The sequence below is a fragment of the Rhea americana genome, unplaced genomic scaffold (assembly GCF_003343005.1).
Source record: "Rhea americana isolate MKP2758 unplaced genomic scaffold, rheAme1 scaffold_191, whole genome shotgun sequence".
NCBI lineage: Eukaryota > Metazoa > Chordata > Aves > Rheiformes > Rheidae > Rhea > Rhea americana.
Window position 1 is genome coordinate 311,253 of NW_028186050.1, and position 15,018 is coordinate 326,270.

At 40.7% G+C, this 15,018-nt stretch overlaps 1 protein-coding gene across 4 annotated transcripts in view; it reads left to right on the forward strand.

Annotated features, from left to right (window-relative positions):
* Positions 1–15,018, forward strand: part of ARVCF (ARVCF delta catenin family member) — a 293,288-nt gene that overhangs the window by 224,289 nt on the left and 53,981 nt on the right. For all 4 annotated transcript variants that reach the window (XM_085302692.1, XM_085302693.1, XM_085302694.1 and 1 more), the window contains one exon: positions 14,061–14,178. In XM_085302692.1, coding sequence (XP_085158818.1) covers positions 14,061–14,178 — 118 coding nt within the window. The remainder of the gene's footprint in view (positions 1–14,060; positions 14,179–15,018) is intronic.

Genomic DNA, 15,018 nt, shown 5'->3' on the forward strand with positions numbered 1-15,018 from the left:
TTCTGGATGAAAGTGAAAGATTTGGCATTGCAACTTCTGTTGCACTGAAGTGCACTTCTGTCAGATCTCCACTGATTAAGGCATTTTCAGAAGTTGGTTCATTTCTTTCTTGGGCTTATCTATAAACTGCAATAACTGTTCTCCTGAGTAACTTCAGAAATTTAAAAAGTAATGAAAAATGTTCTGAAAGGGCCTATTACTGAAATTATTTGCAGTCCCACTGGAGACTAGGGTCATTTAAGTAGGCTCTAGGCATCATTGTTTTTCCTTACTACAGCCTCATTTTCTAATGGTGTTTTGCAAGAGGAAATYAGTCAGGATGGAGATAAAATGATTATCTCAATGAATACTATGTTCTCTAATAAATGTAGACAAATTGATCATTAGTAGATTAACCTAATCCACATCAGATGTAGTGCTCTGATCTATTTCAACTTCTACATTCCAGGATAACTTTGAGWTATATATATATATATAGATATAGATATAGATATTAAGGTACTGTTTTTACAGGGCATGATAAAAGCAGGTGCCAGTTTGGAGATTTCATTGTCTTCAGGCTAGTGAATGTGGATGCAGAGCGCAGCAGTGCTGAGATGTTACTAACACAATCCTGCTCAACTGTTTGATAAATGAAGTGGTCCTGTTTTTTTTAAGAAACCACTTAAATGCATCAAGAGAGCAGCCAGTAAATGGTGGCTGCTTCTGGTGTTGAGAGGGAAGATGTACTTCAGTCCTGTCATCAGTGGTCTCTGCTGTCACTGTCATGTGGACTGAGCACTTCCCTCTGGAAAACTCCAAGCTTCAGCCAGAGATGTGGGGCAAGGTGATTTCATGTTGGAAAGTAGCTGCTCAAGGCAAGTGGAGAGGGCAATGGCAGGTGAGCAGGGAAAGGTAATCTGAAAAGGGTCAATTTTGCTTTGCTGTGCTGTGGAGAGAGTAACCCTTGTGTAGGGGCAGGTGAGCTTGCATGCTGTCTGCTTGCTTCCTCTTGTCTTGGGATAAAATCAGCAAAGAGAAGTCCAGGACAGTAGGAAACGATATGGGAGTAGGTGAGATAGGRCCTGTCTTTCAGCTGATAATGCTTTCTCTCCTTGTTACAATGTAGGWAGTGTTACATATCTGTTGTAGAGCACTTCCAGATCTAGGGATAAAATGGACAGATAGAAAGTAATAATATTGCTGGGAGTAGTTTTGCACTCTTTGGAAATCCTGTGCAGCTCATCAAAGCACCAGCAAGATAAGGTGGTTAACATCAGCAGAGAGAGGCTGGTTTGGCAGACAGCAGTGTTAAAACCTTTTTGCCTACTCATCTCTTGTTGGCACAGTAGCTGGTCCTGTAAATTGAATTTTCTGTGAATGGAACTAATTGCAAACTACAAACTGTTTACCATTTGGAAAAATACATGAATTTGAGATGTAATTTGGAAGTTAGTCCTCTTAATGATGTGCCAGCCTCCTTTGTCCTCCTTGGAAGTGATCCTGAAGGGTGTGCTTTGTTGTCTTCCAGAAGAACTGAGAGAATCTTTGAACTTGAGTTTTTACATTTTCTTGCATTTTGCATCTCTGAGCGGAAGATGGGTGTTAGGCACGCACAACTGCTTTTATTTCAGTATTTTTTCAGTAACTTTAATGAAGTTTATCAACAGATGTGGGTGGGTTTGTTTCATGCTCATTCATTCACAGTGTGAACTGCAGCTTAATTATTTGCTGTTTTTACACTGCTTTCTGATCTTTACTTTGTTCTTAATCTAGGTCTCTGCTTTGATAATATGGTGCCTTGGGGAAACTTACTTCAAAATAAATGAGAAGAAGTAATTCAAAAAAAAAAAAAAAAAAAAAACCCACTAATTTGCCTTTACCACTCCTTTAAAATCCTGATCTATTGCATTTTGCTTTCCAGTCCTATTCTGTGCAGAATACTTCCCAGCCCATGTAAATCCTAAGTCTCTGTCCATCCTCACTCTGAACCCACCTTGTGGAAGCTCGGGTACTGGTGTGTGTCCAGAACTGGAGCAGAGCAGGGTGAATTGCAAATCTAAAGCAATCTGCTTGGATTGYTTGTGCCAAAGGGTGGATTGAAATCCAGTATTACTAGCATCGATACAGTAAAGCACTGCAGGAATAGGAGGGTGCTTTGAAAGAGGTGTCAGCAATTTGGCTTGGTATCTTAGCAGACATCTGTACCTTCACCAGAATTGTTTTACATAAGAATTATCTTAAGATAAAAGATGAATGATCRTGCACTCTTTCAGCCCTTACCTGAAGCTAAGGCAGCTTGCTGGTTTCATATAGCCTTGATCTCTTCATGCTTCCTAAACTGAAGAAGATCTTGTGTAATGCTTGATGTTGATTTAGGCTGCGTGGCTGAAGGGAGCCATGCTYAGGAAGGGAGCTCTCTCTACTGCTAGGTAAGAAAGCCCTGTGTGATGGTAATGCATAACATTGGATTTGGTGATTTATAGGCTGGAGATCAGAGAAATTGCACAAAGTTTATCATCACTACACTATTGCTATAAACTTAATTCTGGGATTGTCTCTTCAATAGTTGGCAGTGTCCATACACAGTCACCGTGGCTAACTGACAATCTGTGATAGCTAGCAGGAATCAAAGGAAGAAGAGGCAACTGGTTAAGATTTAGTTTGTCTTTGGAGACCAGCATTTATTTTGAGGTTTGAGCTTCTGAATTCAAGCCCTCTGCCATGACTGTAACCATTTCAGGGATCTTTTGTATCCTGGTATCACCTGAAACATGACAAATGGGTTGTATGTGCCATTCCATTCTGCACATAACACGCCAAAAACTTTCTTTTCCAAACAGATATTTTGGAAATCCTGTATTCCACTTGGCAAAAGACAACTTATGGCAGCACAGCCAACTTGCAAAACTGTGGTCTGGTAATAGGATTTATTGCATGCTGCGTCTGAAGTATGCTTTACCAAGAAACACTGAAATCTTCAGAAGCTAGTGCGGGTGATCGCAGTTGTCTCTGCTTTCATCCTCAGATCAGAGAGATGTTTCCTCTTTCATTGCTGTTTCATATGTAGAGTCAGACCCAGTATGATGGATGGATATGAAGTGACAGTAACCATTTTACTATGTTAAATGATTGTGATTCTTATGATAGATATTATCTTGGGTGCTGTTTTATAAAATAAAAGTATCTTCATCTTCTGATGAACCTACTGAAAGAARTAAGTACATATGAAATTTGGGAAGAAGCGGTAAAAACAAAGCAAAGATTTAATTTAATGAAATTAAGTAGACATGTTTTCTGTGTAGATTTGCACCATGGTTCTTAGTTTTGTTGAAGCACCAAGGATTTTAATGACTTAAAAATGAAATACATTCTGTGCTAAATTGATATGTCCTATTTAATTACTATTAATTCACTCCCTTTTTTTCCCCCACTTTTAAGAGGATAGAGTAGAACTTGTTTCCTAAGTTGCCAACTTTCTAGCTGGATTCCTGACCTACTGTCAACAAATGCTCAGTGAATTCATTTGCATAGTAAATGGATGCAAAGTGCTCCTTTTTCCAGGATGCCATCTGCAGTTGCAGCATTTCTTGTCAATTCTCCAAGTACACAGAAAATCGCATTCATAAATAGCCCCAAGGTTCAAAGATCTGGCCAAGGGTATACAAACAAACAAACTGCCCCCTCTTGACTTCCGCTGAAAACATACATTCTTSAAATCGAAATTGCACGTAACAACTTGTCCAACATCAGCTCCTGAGAAGAAAAGGGATAACCTGGTGACTAGAGCTGTAAAAAGGGACTTGAGAACCATGAATTTAATTCCCTTTTGGTGACTGTTCCAGTGTAATTTCAGGCAACATTAGCTGTATAAATGTTTCTGTGGCCTAATTTGTAATAGCCCCATCTCCTTTTGGTTCCCATGAGACTTAGGCTCCTAAATGCCTGARTGGATCTGAATTTCAGTCACTGCCCTTCACTTTTTCCAACTTTCATGTGGATTAACACCTCTTTCCTACCTTGCTGGGAAGATGATAACTACCAGCAGTGCAAGAACTGTGAAGTGCTTGGTCCTAGCAATGATAACTTGGGATGAGCCCATCCAGTAGATACAATCAGTAGTAACAGCCCAGGGAATGAAAGCTAGATAGATTTATGGTTAAGTGTGAGACATAATGTTGGAAGACAAGAGATAAGGATACAGTATATTCAAGGCAGAAAAAAAAATCTGTTCCACTAGAGTGAGAAATTATGTACAAATGCGTGCAGGCCCCTCTGTATAGGGCTATATGTGCACACACCTACAACACGCGTTGTTTATGGCATGAGTGTGTGCGTCCATGAGAGAGAGTCAAAGAGGGTTTGTCAAACCGAGTCTGGGATTTTGTTTCTACAGAAAGAAATCTTTCTTTGTACTTCAGAAATGGCCAAGGAGGTCTCAGTGGCTCTGGTATAACCATTTGTTTCTTCCCACCTCCACTCTTGCACTACCTGATGGTTTTCTCRGAAAATTCCCGGGGTTTGTATAGGGAATAGGGGTGTGGGCTTTGGTTGCTTGTTCTTCTGTCTGYTTGAACTGGCTGTGTAATTTGATGTTTACTAACAGACAATTAGGAAGAAGAATGTTTTTGCTAGAAGCTTTAYGGGTATCCCCTTATCTTGCATTATATTCTCCTTAAAGTTGCCACCTAGTGCTGCTKCTTCAGTTAAAGAAATGAGTGAAATTTGGTAGCACTGCTGGTGCTGACCACTCCAAGGGCCTTTAATGTGATGGACTCCACTCCTTGGTTGTGAGGTTTGGAGCCTACCTACCCTGATGATCTCAGTTAAGATTCCTTGTGTCTCTGCATGCTGAATTTGAGGAAATAAAGGCTGTGTCAAAGCCATCTGGTTATGCCCTCCTTTCTTGTTAATAAGGATTAATGTATAACTTTTTTTCTGAAGAGAAGTGCTTGGGAATTAGAAMTTTCAAAATAAATTACCTTCCAGCTTTATTTGTTTTTAAATCCTGCAAACATGATAATAGTACACAGCAACAGTAATGTGTTTCTCCYACCTGCTTGCCCAACCACTTGGGGCAGCCTTGATCTTCAATTGACTGAAGAAAGCAAGCACCTAAGTGTAATTCTTTGACTTGAAAGAGTTAGTTGTGTGACTTTGCGCTGAATAGTGTGGTCTAGTGAAGAGCAGGATGCAGGAGATGAAGCTCAGACAACACTGGTAAGGTGCTTCCAAGCTGCTGTTGGTGTCAGGGGAGCTTTGCTTACTGAAGCATGGCAGGACAGAGAAAATACTTAAATGCAAGCTTTTAGAGGCTGGCTCTTTTTAAAACAGCAGCAACTTTGAGCTTAACTAGTCTAGCTTTTGTACAGAACTCTGCTGTACTGTATAAAGGATCTCCTTAGAGCACATACATTTTCCCCTCCCCTACTCTGGAAATGATTCTTCAACAAGCCATTTGGTTGACTCTTTGTTTGCTCAGCATGGTCTTCGGAACATAGTCCTTCTATGTGCTTTTTTATGACAAGCATTTAACCAAGGAGGCCTGGATGGGCCTTATTGCAAAATGTGGTGCTTCCTTGTCTCACCTGGGCAAATGCTGCCATGTCTCTGACCAGCCCTCATGTTTGGAGACTGGTACCCAACAGTTGCATTCCTTATAGTCTTTGAGAGACTTATACTGCAGAAATTCGAGCCAACAATACTGTCAGCATTTTGTGATAGTATACTACTGAACTGGACTTACATCAGAGGAATCTTTTTAGAAAGAGATAAAAATTGAACACACATTTGCCTGTTAACCTTCACTGTGGAGGCAGAAAGCAGCRTGGAAGAGTGAAGCTTATCTGCCCAACCCAGACTGAAAAAAACACAAATTAAAAAAGCCCACACAATGGAGAGGAGCAAGCGAAGGCAGTTTCTTAATTAGCTTACTGATACTGTGCAGGATCACAGCATATGGCTGTCCTGGGGCTTATATGATGAGCAGAGCGTTTAATTCGTGCTAGTAAAGAGCTGTTATGGTTCTTCCTGACAGTTCCTGATGTTYAGCTTGTAATATGAATAAATTATGCATAGATTTAGCAGCAGAGACATAACCTAGTTACATGCAACCTTAATGCTTTACAATCAAATCCAAAGTATAAATTTAAAGTTATGTGCTTGCTTATTGCCTTCTGTCATTCCTTAGGAATGAATCTAGGTCCCTTCCCCCTTGGCTCTTAGCAAAGGGGATCTACAAAACCAGCTGTCACTGCAGTGTGATGAAGAGCGAATCTGAAACAAAGCTCACTGCAGCCAACGTAAGGGACATAGTTTGCTTTGGAAAGCATGTGAGCTGTGATTGCTTCTTAGATAAATACTGCCTTATTTCTGTATTTCAGAGGTTCTTTTCACATTGCAGCAAGCGTATGTGATAAAGCAAGCAGAGCCCCTTAGCCTCTCCTCCAAGCAGGGACTAGAATAGTAATTTGGAAGCTAAGTTAGCTGCCAGGCATCCTGAAATTTTTGTGCAGTGCATTCGTGCATAGTTTTGTGTTACAGGAGAGCAGACTAAGGCCCTCCAAGTAGGTCATGCAGGAGGTAACTAGTCAGTATTTTACTGAAAAAGCATTACATGATGTTTTGGATGTAGAAAGCTGCAAATAACAGAGGACAGACTTCACAGCTGTACCTTGTTAAGCTATGCTGCTGGTTGTTGAGCTCCTATAAATAATGCTGACATGGTTATGAGATGTGGCAGTGTGCTTTATGGGTGTATTGCTGTACACCTGTGTCCCTGGAGCACAGACTAAAACTCCTGAAGTCCTTTTTCAGGGAAGGCTTTTGGTACGGCCACTTGTGGGCATTTTGCCAATTAAGCAAACCCAAGCCATGCACTCAAGTAGCGAGAAGGGGCTAAACATGCAAGGCAACTACGACTGCTCTGCTCTTCTTTTTGGGTATAGCTGGTAAGCAGACAGTTAAGTGGAGCAGAAATCTCCAGTGGGATCTCCTGCCCAGATCTCCCATTGCTCTCAGTAGAGCTCTTCTGTGTGTCTCTGTGGCACTTCCATTTGGATTTTGACTTCTTCCCCTTTTCCTTAGCATATGCTCCGCTTGATTTCAGCTGTCTGCGGCCAAACTCCATCTTGTTGCACAGGGCTCTTTTGCTGGTGCTGCCTGGATCAGACTGTCTCTGTATCACAAGCTKCTTACTTTTCCTCTCCTATTTTCAGAATAACGAACTTGGTACCAATTAAACTTCTTGGTATTTTGTGTGAACTGAAGTATGGAATTCATCATATTTCTACATGAAATGCTGAAAAGGGAGTTTGTTCTAAAATGTTACATATTCCTCCTTTGAGACATTCAGTACCTAGAAGTACACTAAGAAACAGAATACATTTACTGCAGCTATTATTTACTGATCTCTTTTGGCTGACAGCCAAATAAAAACTTCTTAATAATGAAGCGATGTGTGGGTGGAAGGGTGTTTTTATAGCCAGGGTTGTGACTGTCAGAGTAGGTGGATATAACAACTAATATATTTAAACTAAACTTGTGAAAACCTTAGGATATTTTATCAGCTGAAGTACAGAGCTTGGTGCCTGGGCTGCCAAGCCGAAGTGATAGGGTTATTCCACGTTTAGCAGGGTGAACGCACTGCCTGTCAGCTGAGCCGTAGCCTGGCCCCGACTAGTGAGTGCCACTTAATGACTCTGCCAGCAAAGCCCGGTTACCTGCAACGCCCACAGGTACCTCACCTTCCTCAGCATCACTGAGATGACTGCGTAGGAGCCAATGTTACTCTTGGGCCTGGCAATACAAAAATCAATACTAGAAGGCCATTTATAGTTATGAAAAACAACTTATTTGGGCAGTCTGAGAGCCTGCAGGGTACACAAAGAGGCTGTTGAAAAGAACTCATCACTGTTGAAACTTCAGYGCTTGTGCAGGCTTCTGCCAGAGAAGAACGGAAATATTTCTTGGAGAGGATCTTAAAAAATTTCCAGTTGACTTTTCTATTTATATAAAAAACAAAATCCTCAACCTATTGTCTTTTTCCCCAGCTGGTTGTCTAAACAAAGTGCCTTTTATGCCTGCTGAATTGAAGTGGGATGGTAAGTGTTTGGTAATAGTCTAACCTCTGGCTTTCAGCTTTATCTGCAGCACTGCAGGATAACAACTGATGGCCCTTTCCAGCCAGGTGGCAGACACAGCAATAGTCTTGGAAATACTAGTTTAAGTGCTCAAAGGAAAAATGTTTCTGGTGCTTGTATGTTCAAGTTTCTCTTCATCATAGAAAAATGCTCTAGCTTTCAGATTATCAGGGAGAGCCCAGTGGGGGCATTGAGTGGTTTATTCTTTCTGCACTGAAGGAATGCAAATGAACTGCCATGCATTTAATTACTTATAAATCTTTTCTCTTGAGGATAATTTTGGTATATGACACTGGTAGTAGTGACTGCACACCCAGAAGTGATGAATACCAACCTTGTTCTGCAAATCTAAATATTACATTGACTTGCATATCATTAAGAAGACTATTTGATAATAATGATAACCTTATCTAAAGGATGAACAGATTTCTTGCACAATGCCCTCCGCTTCCTGAAGTCTTTAATGCTGACAAACTGGATTCCTAGTCTAATGTGTTTCTATGCTGGTAGGTATTTACTTTTATTTAACATTTACTTAGTACTTTTCTGTTTTGTTTTCCCAGGGAAAGCAGATATTTAAACATCTCTGCAAATCCTCTTCCATCAGTCCTGCCTGCAGGCTGGACTACAAGAATTTGAGAAAGAATTCAGGTCTCTTGTCAGCTGAAGGCTGGCGTTTCCTAATCTCTGGGCGAGATCTGTGCTTTACTGTTTTATATGGAATCAGTGATACAATTTCTATCATATGCGTTTTCAGTAAGGTGGAGGGTAATTCCTTGTCATGCTCTTAGACCTGTTCATTTGAGCATTTTCATGTATGTTTATGGCGAGCACACAGGGAAGCTTTCTATTACCCTTTGCAGTGTGATATGAGGAGATACTATTCATGATTTTAAAATACAGTTTTTGTTTGATGGACTCTTGGAGAAATATTGAAAAGTGGGTGCTGGGGAGAGCAGCAGCAGCCTTTCTGGAGGTGAAAAGGYAAAGCAAGGGAAGTAGACTGCACAGAACCTCGGAGACGAATGATCCCCCCATGATTGTGGGGGGGATTGATTAACTTTGAAAGCCAGAAGAGGCTACTTGGCAAACTATTTTGAGCTTGCTTTTAGCTAAGGTACTTTTTCTCATTGCCTCCTTTGTAGTATGAAGGATACTGCTTAAACAGTCCTATCTTTCTATCTATAGATGCAAACAGGAAGGATGCAGCCAGGTAGGCCAGTGTCAATCGGATTCTTTCCATGTAGTTCATCATTGTTTCTTGTATAAATAGTTCAGGTGTTTCCTCCTCCCCATTCCCATCTGTTTGGACAGACATTCAACTTTGCTTTTCAGTTATAACAGGATTTTGCGTATTCTCAGTGCTTTGAAAGTCCTGCAGAGTTCCCAACTCTGTTTCAAGTTGTTCAACCAAAAACTGTCTTTGATTTCATCTGCCAACATTCTTGATATTTAACTGCCCTGGCAAGCAAATCACTGAGATAGTGTGTTAATTCCAAAATCTTTGGGCAATTCCAGTTGTGTGGCAGCCTAGCTCCCAGATAGCAGAGTGAGCAGGCACCCTAGCTAGGGTTTTGGCTTTCTATTCTATTCTGCAGMCTGTATCAAACACTGTGTACACTGGAGAACTAATTTTTTTCTGCTATAAAGCAATGCTCATCTACACTGCAGAATAATTCAGTAAAAAGCAAAACTCTCTACCCTGTCCATGTCTGGTTGTCATATGTTGCATGTGCATCTGTTACAAGAGTTTCAGGACATTTCTTGCTACGCAGTTGGTAACACCCTGGTTGAGACCTTGTGTTCCTTTCTTGAAATGGCACCCTGAGTAAGATGACTATAAATCCTCCTTTACATCTGCTGGAATATGTGACCTGTTCATTAATTTTTGTCRCTGTCTTGGAAGAAGCATGTTTAGAAAGTTTGCTTCAGAACTTTCCTTTGGAGCATGATTTAGCCATGTATTTTATTCTGTCATATGTCATAAATCTGTTAGATGCTTCAAAAGCAATTCCAATGCAAATGTGAAATGGTAGGAGATTTTTCCTATGGCAGTCAATGGAGTGTGATATCAGGCTATTCCTGTTGCAATTTCTGGTCTCTTTATGGTGTAAGGATACAGGCTGGTTTGGTTTTTTTAAGTCCTTTGTTTGCAGGAAATGAGGATGATGTCCTTTCTAATGACCAACTCGCAGAACACTGCAGGACTGCTATTGCCAACTCTCTTGTCTGTGTAATCACTTTTGTCTCCACGGTACAGTCGTTCTTGAAGACCTCAGATATTTATTTGACTGATGATGACCGAGCGATGCTCCTCAARGAGGTAGATTGTAAAGTCTTAACATCCCAAGATGGAAACAACCTGGCATTTTCCCTGGTTGCAGGATCTGTTGCTTTTTTGCTGAACTCAGCTGGGGACTTACAACYTCAGCTTAATTAGCTTTCTCAAGGTTGCTTTGGATCAGAGACACTGACCCCAGGARCTTTCCCCGGGGATTGCCAGATGCCAGCTTGCTTAAAAGTATGCAGTCTTCCTTTTCAGCAGGCCCACCTTTGCTTGATGCTTAGGGGTGTTTGGTGCATATGTGCACATAAAAAATGCAAGTATTTCCCTGGGAACTGGGAACTCTTAGCTGTCTTATGCTGTGTCGGAGCATCATAAAGAGCACGTGCTATGAAGGAGGGCCTGATCTCCCTAGATTCAGTCTCCAAGATCTGTGTTGCTAAGACTTCTGGGCTTGTGAAAAATGTGAGCRAAGCTCTCCAGTAGGTCTGGGTTATAGTTATGGACAAGGAAGTGGATTTTATTATTAAGTAAACCCCATAGGGTGCAGGAATCTAGTCACCCATGGAGGGCTAGCAAAATCCTAAGAGCTGTATATTTATAAAGCAGATGTTTGTGTGAGATGCCCATAAGAATACATTTTCTGATGTGTTAGTTATGCTATTAAAACTGTAGTTTTATGCCTGATTAACTTATTTATAGCATTAATTTGCTATTAATTTGGTTCTGCAGAATTTTCATGCTTCCTTATGTCTGATATAAGAAGGAATTTCTTCTGGAGGCATTAATTTTCAGTAAGTTTTTCTTGTAGTTGGAGTTCCAGCAAAARTCTGATACAGGCAAGCCATGCTTTCCTTACTGATGCCATTTGCAATATCTTTTTCAACTTAATCTTCTCAATATGTCTACCTTAATGTTAATCCTAGTACAGATCAAGAAATAAGAAAGYAAAATACAAAATCTTGTAATGCTGCTGATAACTAAAGCTGCAGARCAAATGTTATTACAAGTGTAGCAGCACAAATGAACCATAGAAAAATCTGTTGTGAATGGGCTGGGGGGCAAGGATGTCAAGGCATTTTTGGGCATAATTTTATTTTTCCTTATTATTTTTGAGTCTGAGTGTTTCTTATGCGTTTTAGTTCTCTATTTCTAACACTTAAGGGAATAAAAAATAAGATACACAGGCCATTTTTAGTGCATTTTTGTAACCCTCAAGCCTAGTAGGTAATGTTTCAGTTTAATATGTGTACTTGAACGTGGTGCTTCTATAGTTTATTAATATAACTGCTGAAARGTATCATGGAGCATTTGAATTTCAGCTTCATAAAGACTACATTAAAATTCATGTTTAGATTTCTGATCTAAAGGATTAGTACAATTGGAGGTGAGAAACAGCATGTGGAATTCTCTCTTCCATGTATCCTGTGGAATCGTATTCTAATATCCACTTTACCTGCCCAGTATCAGCTGTTGCCAGCAGTGAAGCTGTGTGTTAGGATTTGGCRAAAGGCTTCATTTATCTCTGCTTTTCGCTTGTGGTCTTAATTGAATGCTAATGTGCTGTTACAACAATCAGCTTGTGGTTAAGTGTCTTCAGATTTTGAGAGGTCTCTGAGAAAAGGGTTTTTTTCTAGTCATCCAATTAACATATCAGCTTGGAGATGGGGGGGACTGTGATTGATTTGTTAATTACTCTGGATGAGATTGGYAGTCCTCGCGGTTATTGGAAGATGACAAATTAGCTGTGCGACCCTCGTGGAAGAGGGCACCGGCTCCGTGTCACGTGCTTTTGAGGACTAGCCTGTTGCTCCAGGGCTTTGTAGAGTTGAGATCCTGAAAGCTGAACCGCTGGCAGCGTTTTGTCGCAACGTGCGAAGCGCGGAGCTCGCCGTGGCGATTCGCGCTGCCGGGAACTCTCTGCAAAACCTCACGCCGGCCGTGCGCCACGCCGTCTCGCAGCCTCTCCCTGGCGTGGTTGTGCCTTGTGCARTGCTCCGAAAAATTCAAGGCTACGGACGCGTGTGCCAGCTGCCTTGTTTTACTTTCTCAATGTGGCTGACCTGGGCTTTGAGCTGGATCAGCTGTGCATGGTGTGAAAGGTGGGGATTAAATGTCAACATCTGGTATTCAAATGAGACAGCAGTAGCTGCCAGTTGAAAAGTTTGGGTAGAGAACAGGTTTTGAGGAACCATGAGCGATCAAGCGGACAACAGCTGTACACTGACTTCCTTCCAGATGTTTTTGTAGCAGATGAGGGCAGGAAAAAGTGAAGAGATTTTTATATACAAATTGTTTACATAAACAGTACCTCTTTGAACACCTATTTTTAATTTTTCTTGTCATGAAAATAAAAAAGCCAAGCTGTATGGACGGAACTTTACTCATTCATTTTTCGATTTCTGTGACTGGGAATATGCTGCTGCTGAGCAGTCTTTGGCTTCAGAAAAGCAACTTTGCAAACCACCTAACATCAAAACCTGGTATGTTAAAGATTAGTTATTAGAGCAGGACTTGTTTTGTGCTTGTGTTTAAAATCGATGCCAGTCCTCAGAAAACCTTTAGGAATTATGTCTGCTTTAGTGCACAAAAGAAAAAATTTTAAATCATGGGCCTGAAATTTGCTTCACTAATGGAGGATSAGCCAAACTCCAAAGAGACTGTGAAGTTGACGCTGCTATATGGAATATAGTATAGTGTGTGTGTATATATGTATTTGTAGAAATTTATATAACAAAACTTATATATACACACACAGAACGCACATATATTAAAACTGTAATAAGTTTGTGTGACTAGCTGTGGCACGTCAGATGCTGTGAACAGAAAATAGCTTTTGCATCCTAATGCTATTTCTGAGATTTCTAATATTTTCTTATTTCATGCTGGGAGAAGTCAAGACCATTCAAACCAAAAGTATTTAATCTAGTTTCTTTCATTGGAAGGAAGCAKTAGTCCCTGGGGTATGGAAGGTCCAGGCTCAAGTCCCTGTTTTCATGTAGTCAGCTGACTGTAGGTGGAGAGAACTTCTCCTCCAGTTTCCACCTTCCCACTCCCTGCTTCCTTCCCTCATTCCCAGTGTAACCAGCAGCATGGTGGGCACAGCAGTTCCCTGGCACTGGAGCTTCTCTGGGATCCAGCTCCCARAACAGAACTGGAAGCTTCACCCTTGGCTTCCTTTTTCTCAGGGAAGTAAGTTGAACTGTTGGATGTATCTGCTGATGATTTTGATATCGAGTATAATATTGCTTTTAAAAATGCAAGTATTTTTTTTCCATGAAACATTCTGTCCTCAGCAAAATTAAATTTTTGGACTGTGTTCTTTCTGAGAATTCCTGTCCAGTTTAAGGTATGATGACTCAACTTGCTGTCAACTCAGAAAAATTAGTGTGTAGGTATCTCTGTGACTGTATTCTTCTTTTCATTCAGATCCTGGGACTTGCAGATGTGCATTGGCTGTATTTTACAGACCCCTAATAGTTTGTCAAGGTTCTTCCAGCAAATTTCACTCTCATCACCAAATTGCCCTTCTTTGCTACAAATTACCAATCCAATGTAATGAGTTCTTAACAAGTGGGAGTATAAATCAACAYGCCTTCAACCCTTGAGGAGAGAAGGTTAGAGCGCTAAATTTTCTCTTACTTCTCTTCTGTCAGGAATGTAAGTTCAGATGGAGCAGAGGCACGCAGAAGACTAAGAGAGTGTGATGGCTTGGTGGATGCCCTGCTTCATGCTCTACAGTCTGCAGTCGGCAAGAAGGATACAGACAATAAGGTAACCTTGTGTATTAAAATTTGGAWTTTTTTTTCCATTAATTTAAGGTAAAATGTTGCACTGGGAGGTGGGTTTTGTTTGCTGGTATCAGAACAAGAAGTTTGTCTCGAAGAACGATCTCCCCCTCATCTCTGTTGTAATGTCCATGGTACTGCTGATGGGGCATCAGCATGATGCTGCTATGTTAGCTTATAAATTTGATGAAGAACTTTCAGGCTATCAGAGGCTGTGATGTGTGTGGGGGAGAGTAGTGCCTGTGACATTACTACTATTGTTCTTCATTAATTACTTGGCATTTGAAGTGTAGTCTCCAGAGCAGAATTGGATCCTATTGTGTTGGGCTTTGCATAATATAGGAGGTGGTTTCCTTCTTAGGGATTTTATTCAACACAGTCTCAAAAGACTGTAATATTAAGACACTAAGAAGTGTCTTCAGACATGCAACACTTGTCCTGTTTTTTCTCTGGGTACAGATTTTGATTTTATCATCTTGTCTTGTGGTGCTTCAAGCATATTTATACTTAAAAGGAATATCATAAATTTAAACTGCTAAAAACCAGAGCATGTTACTGCTTTATAAAAACATGAGGGTTTAAAGCATCTTAACTTTATTTTATTCTTTGAGTTCTGCCCTCTGCGGGACCGTGTAAGAACTCTAATGCCCTGTCGCTTAATCAGATAGTTTTGGAGGTGGATTTTGTTAACTCCTGGTAGCTTCAATTGCAACCTACAGAGCATTGCTCGTGCCGGAACCTGATGTGCTATGGATTAGGTATTACCACAGGATAATATGTGCTCATGTTGAAGTCCTTATGGGGCCTAAGTTTGTCCCAGAGAAAA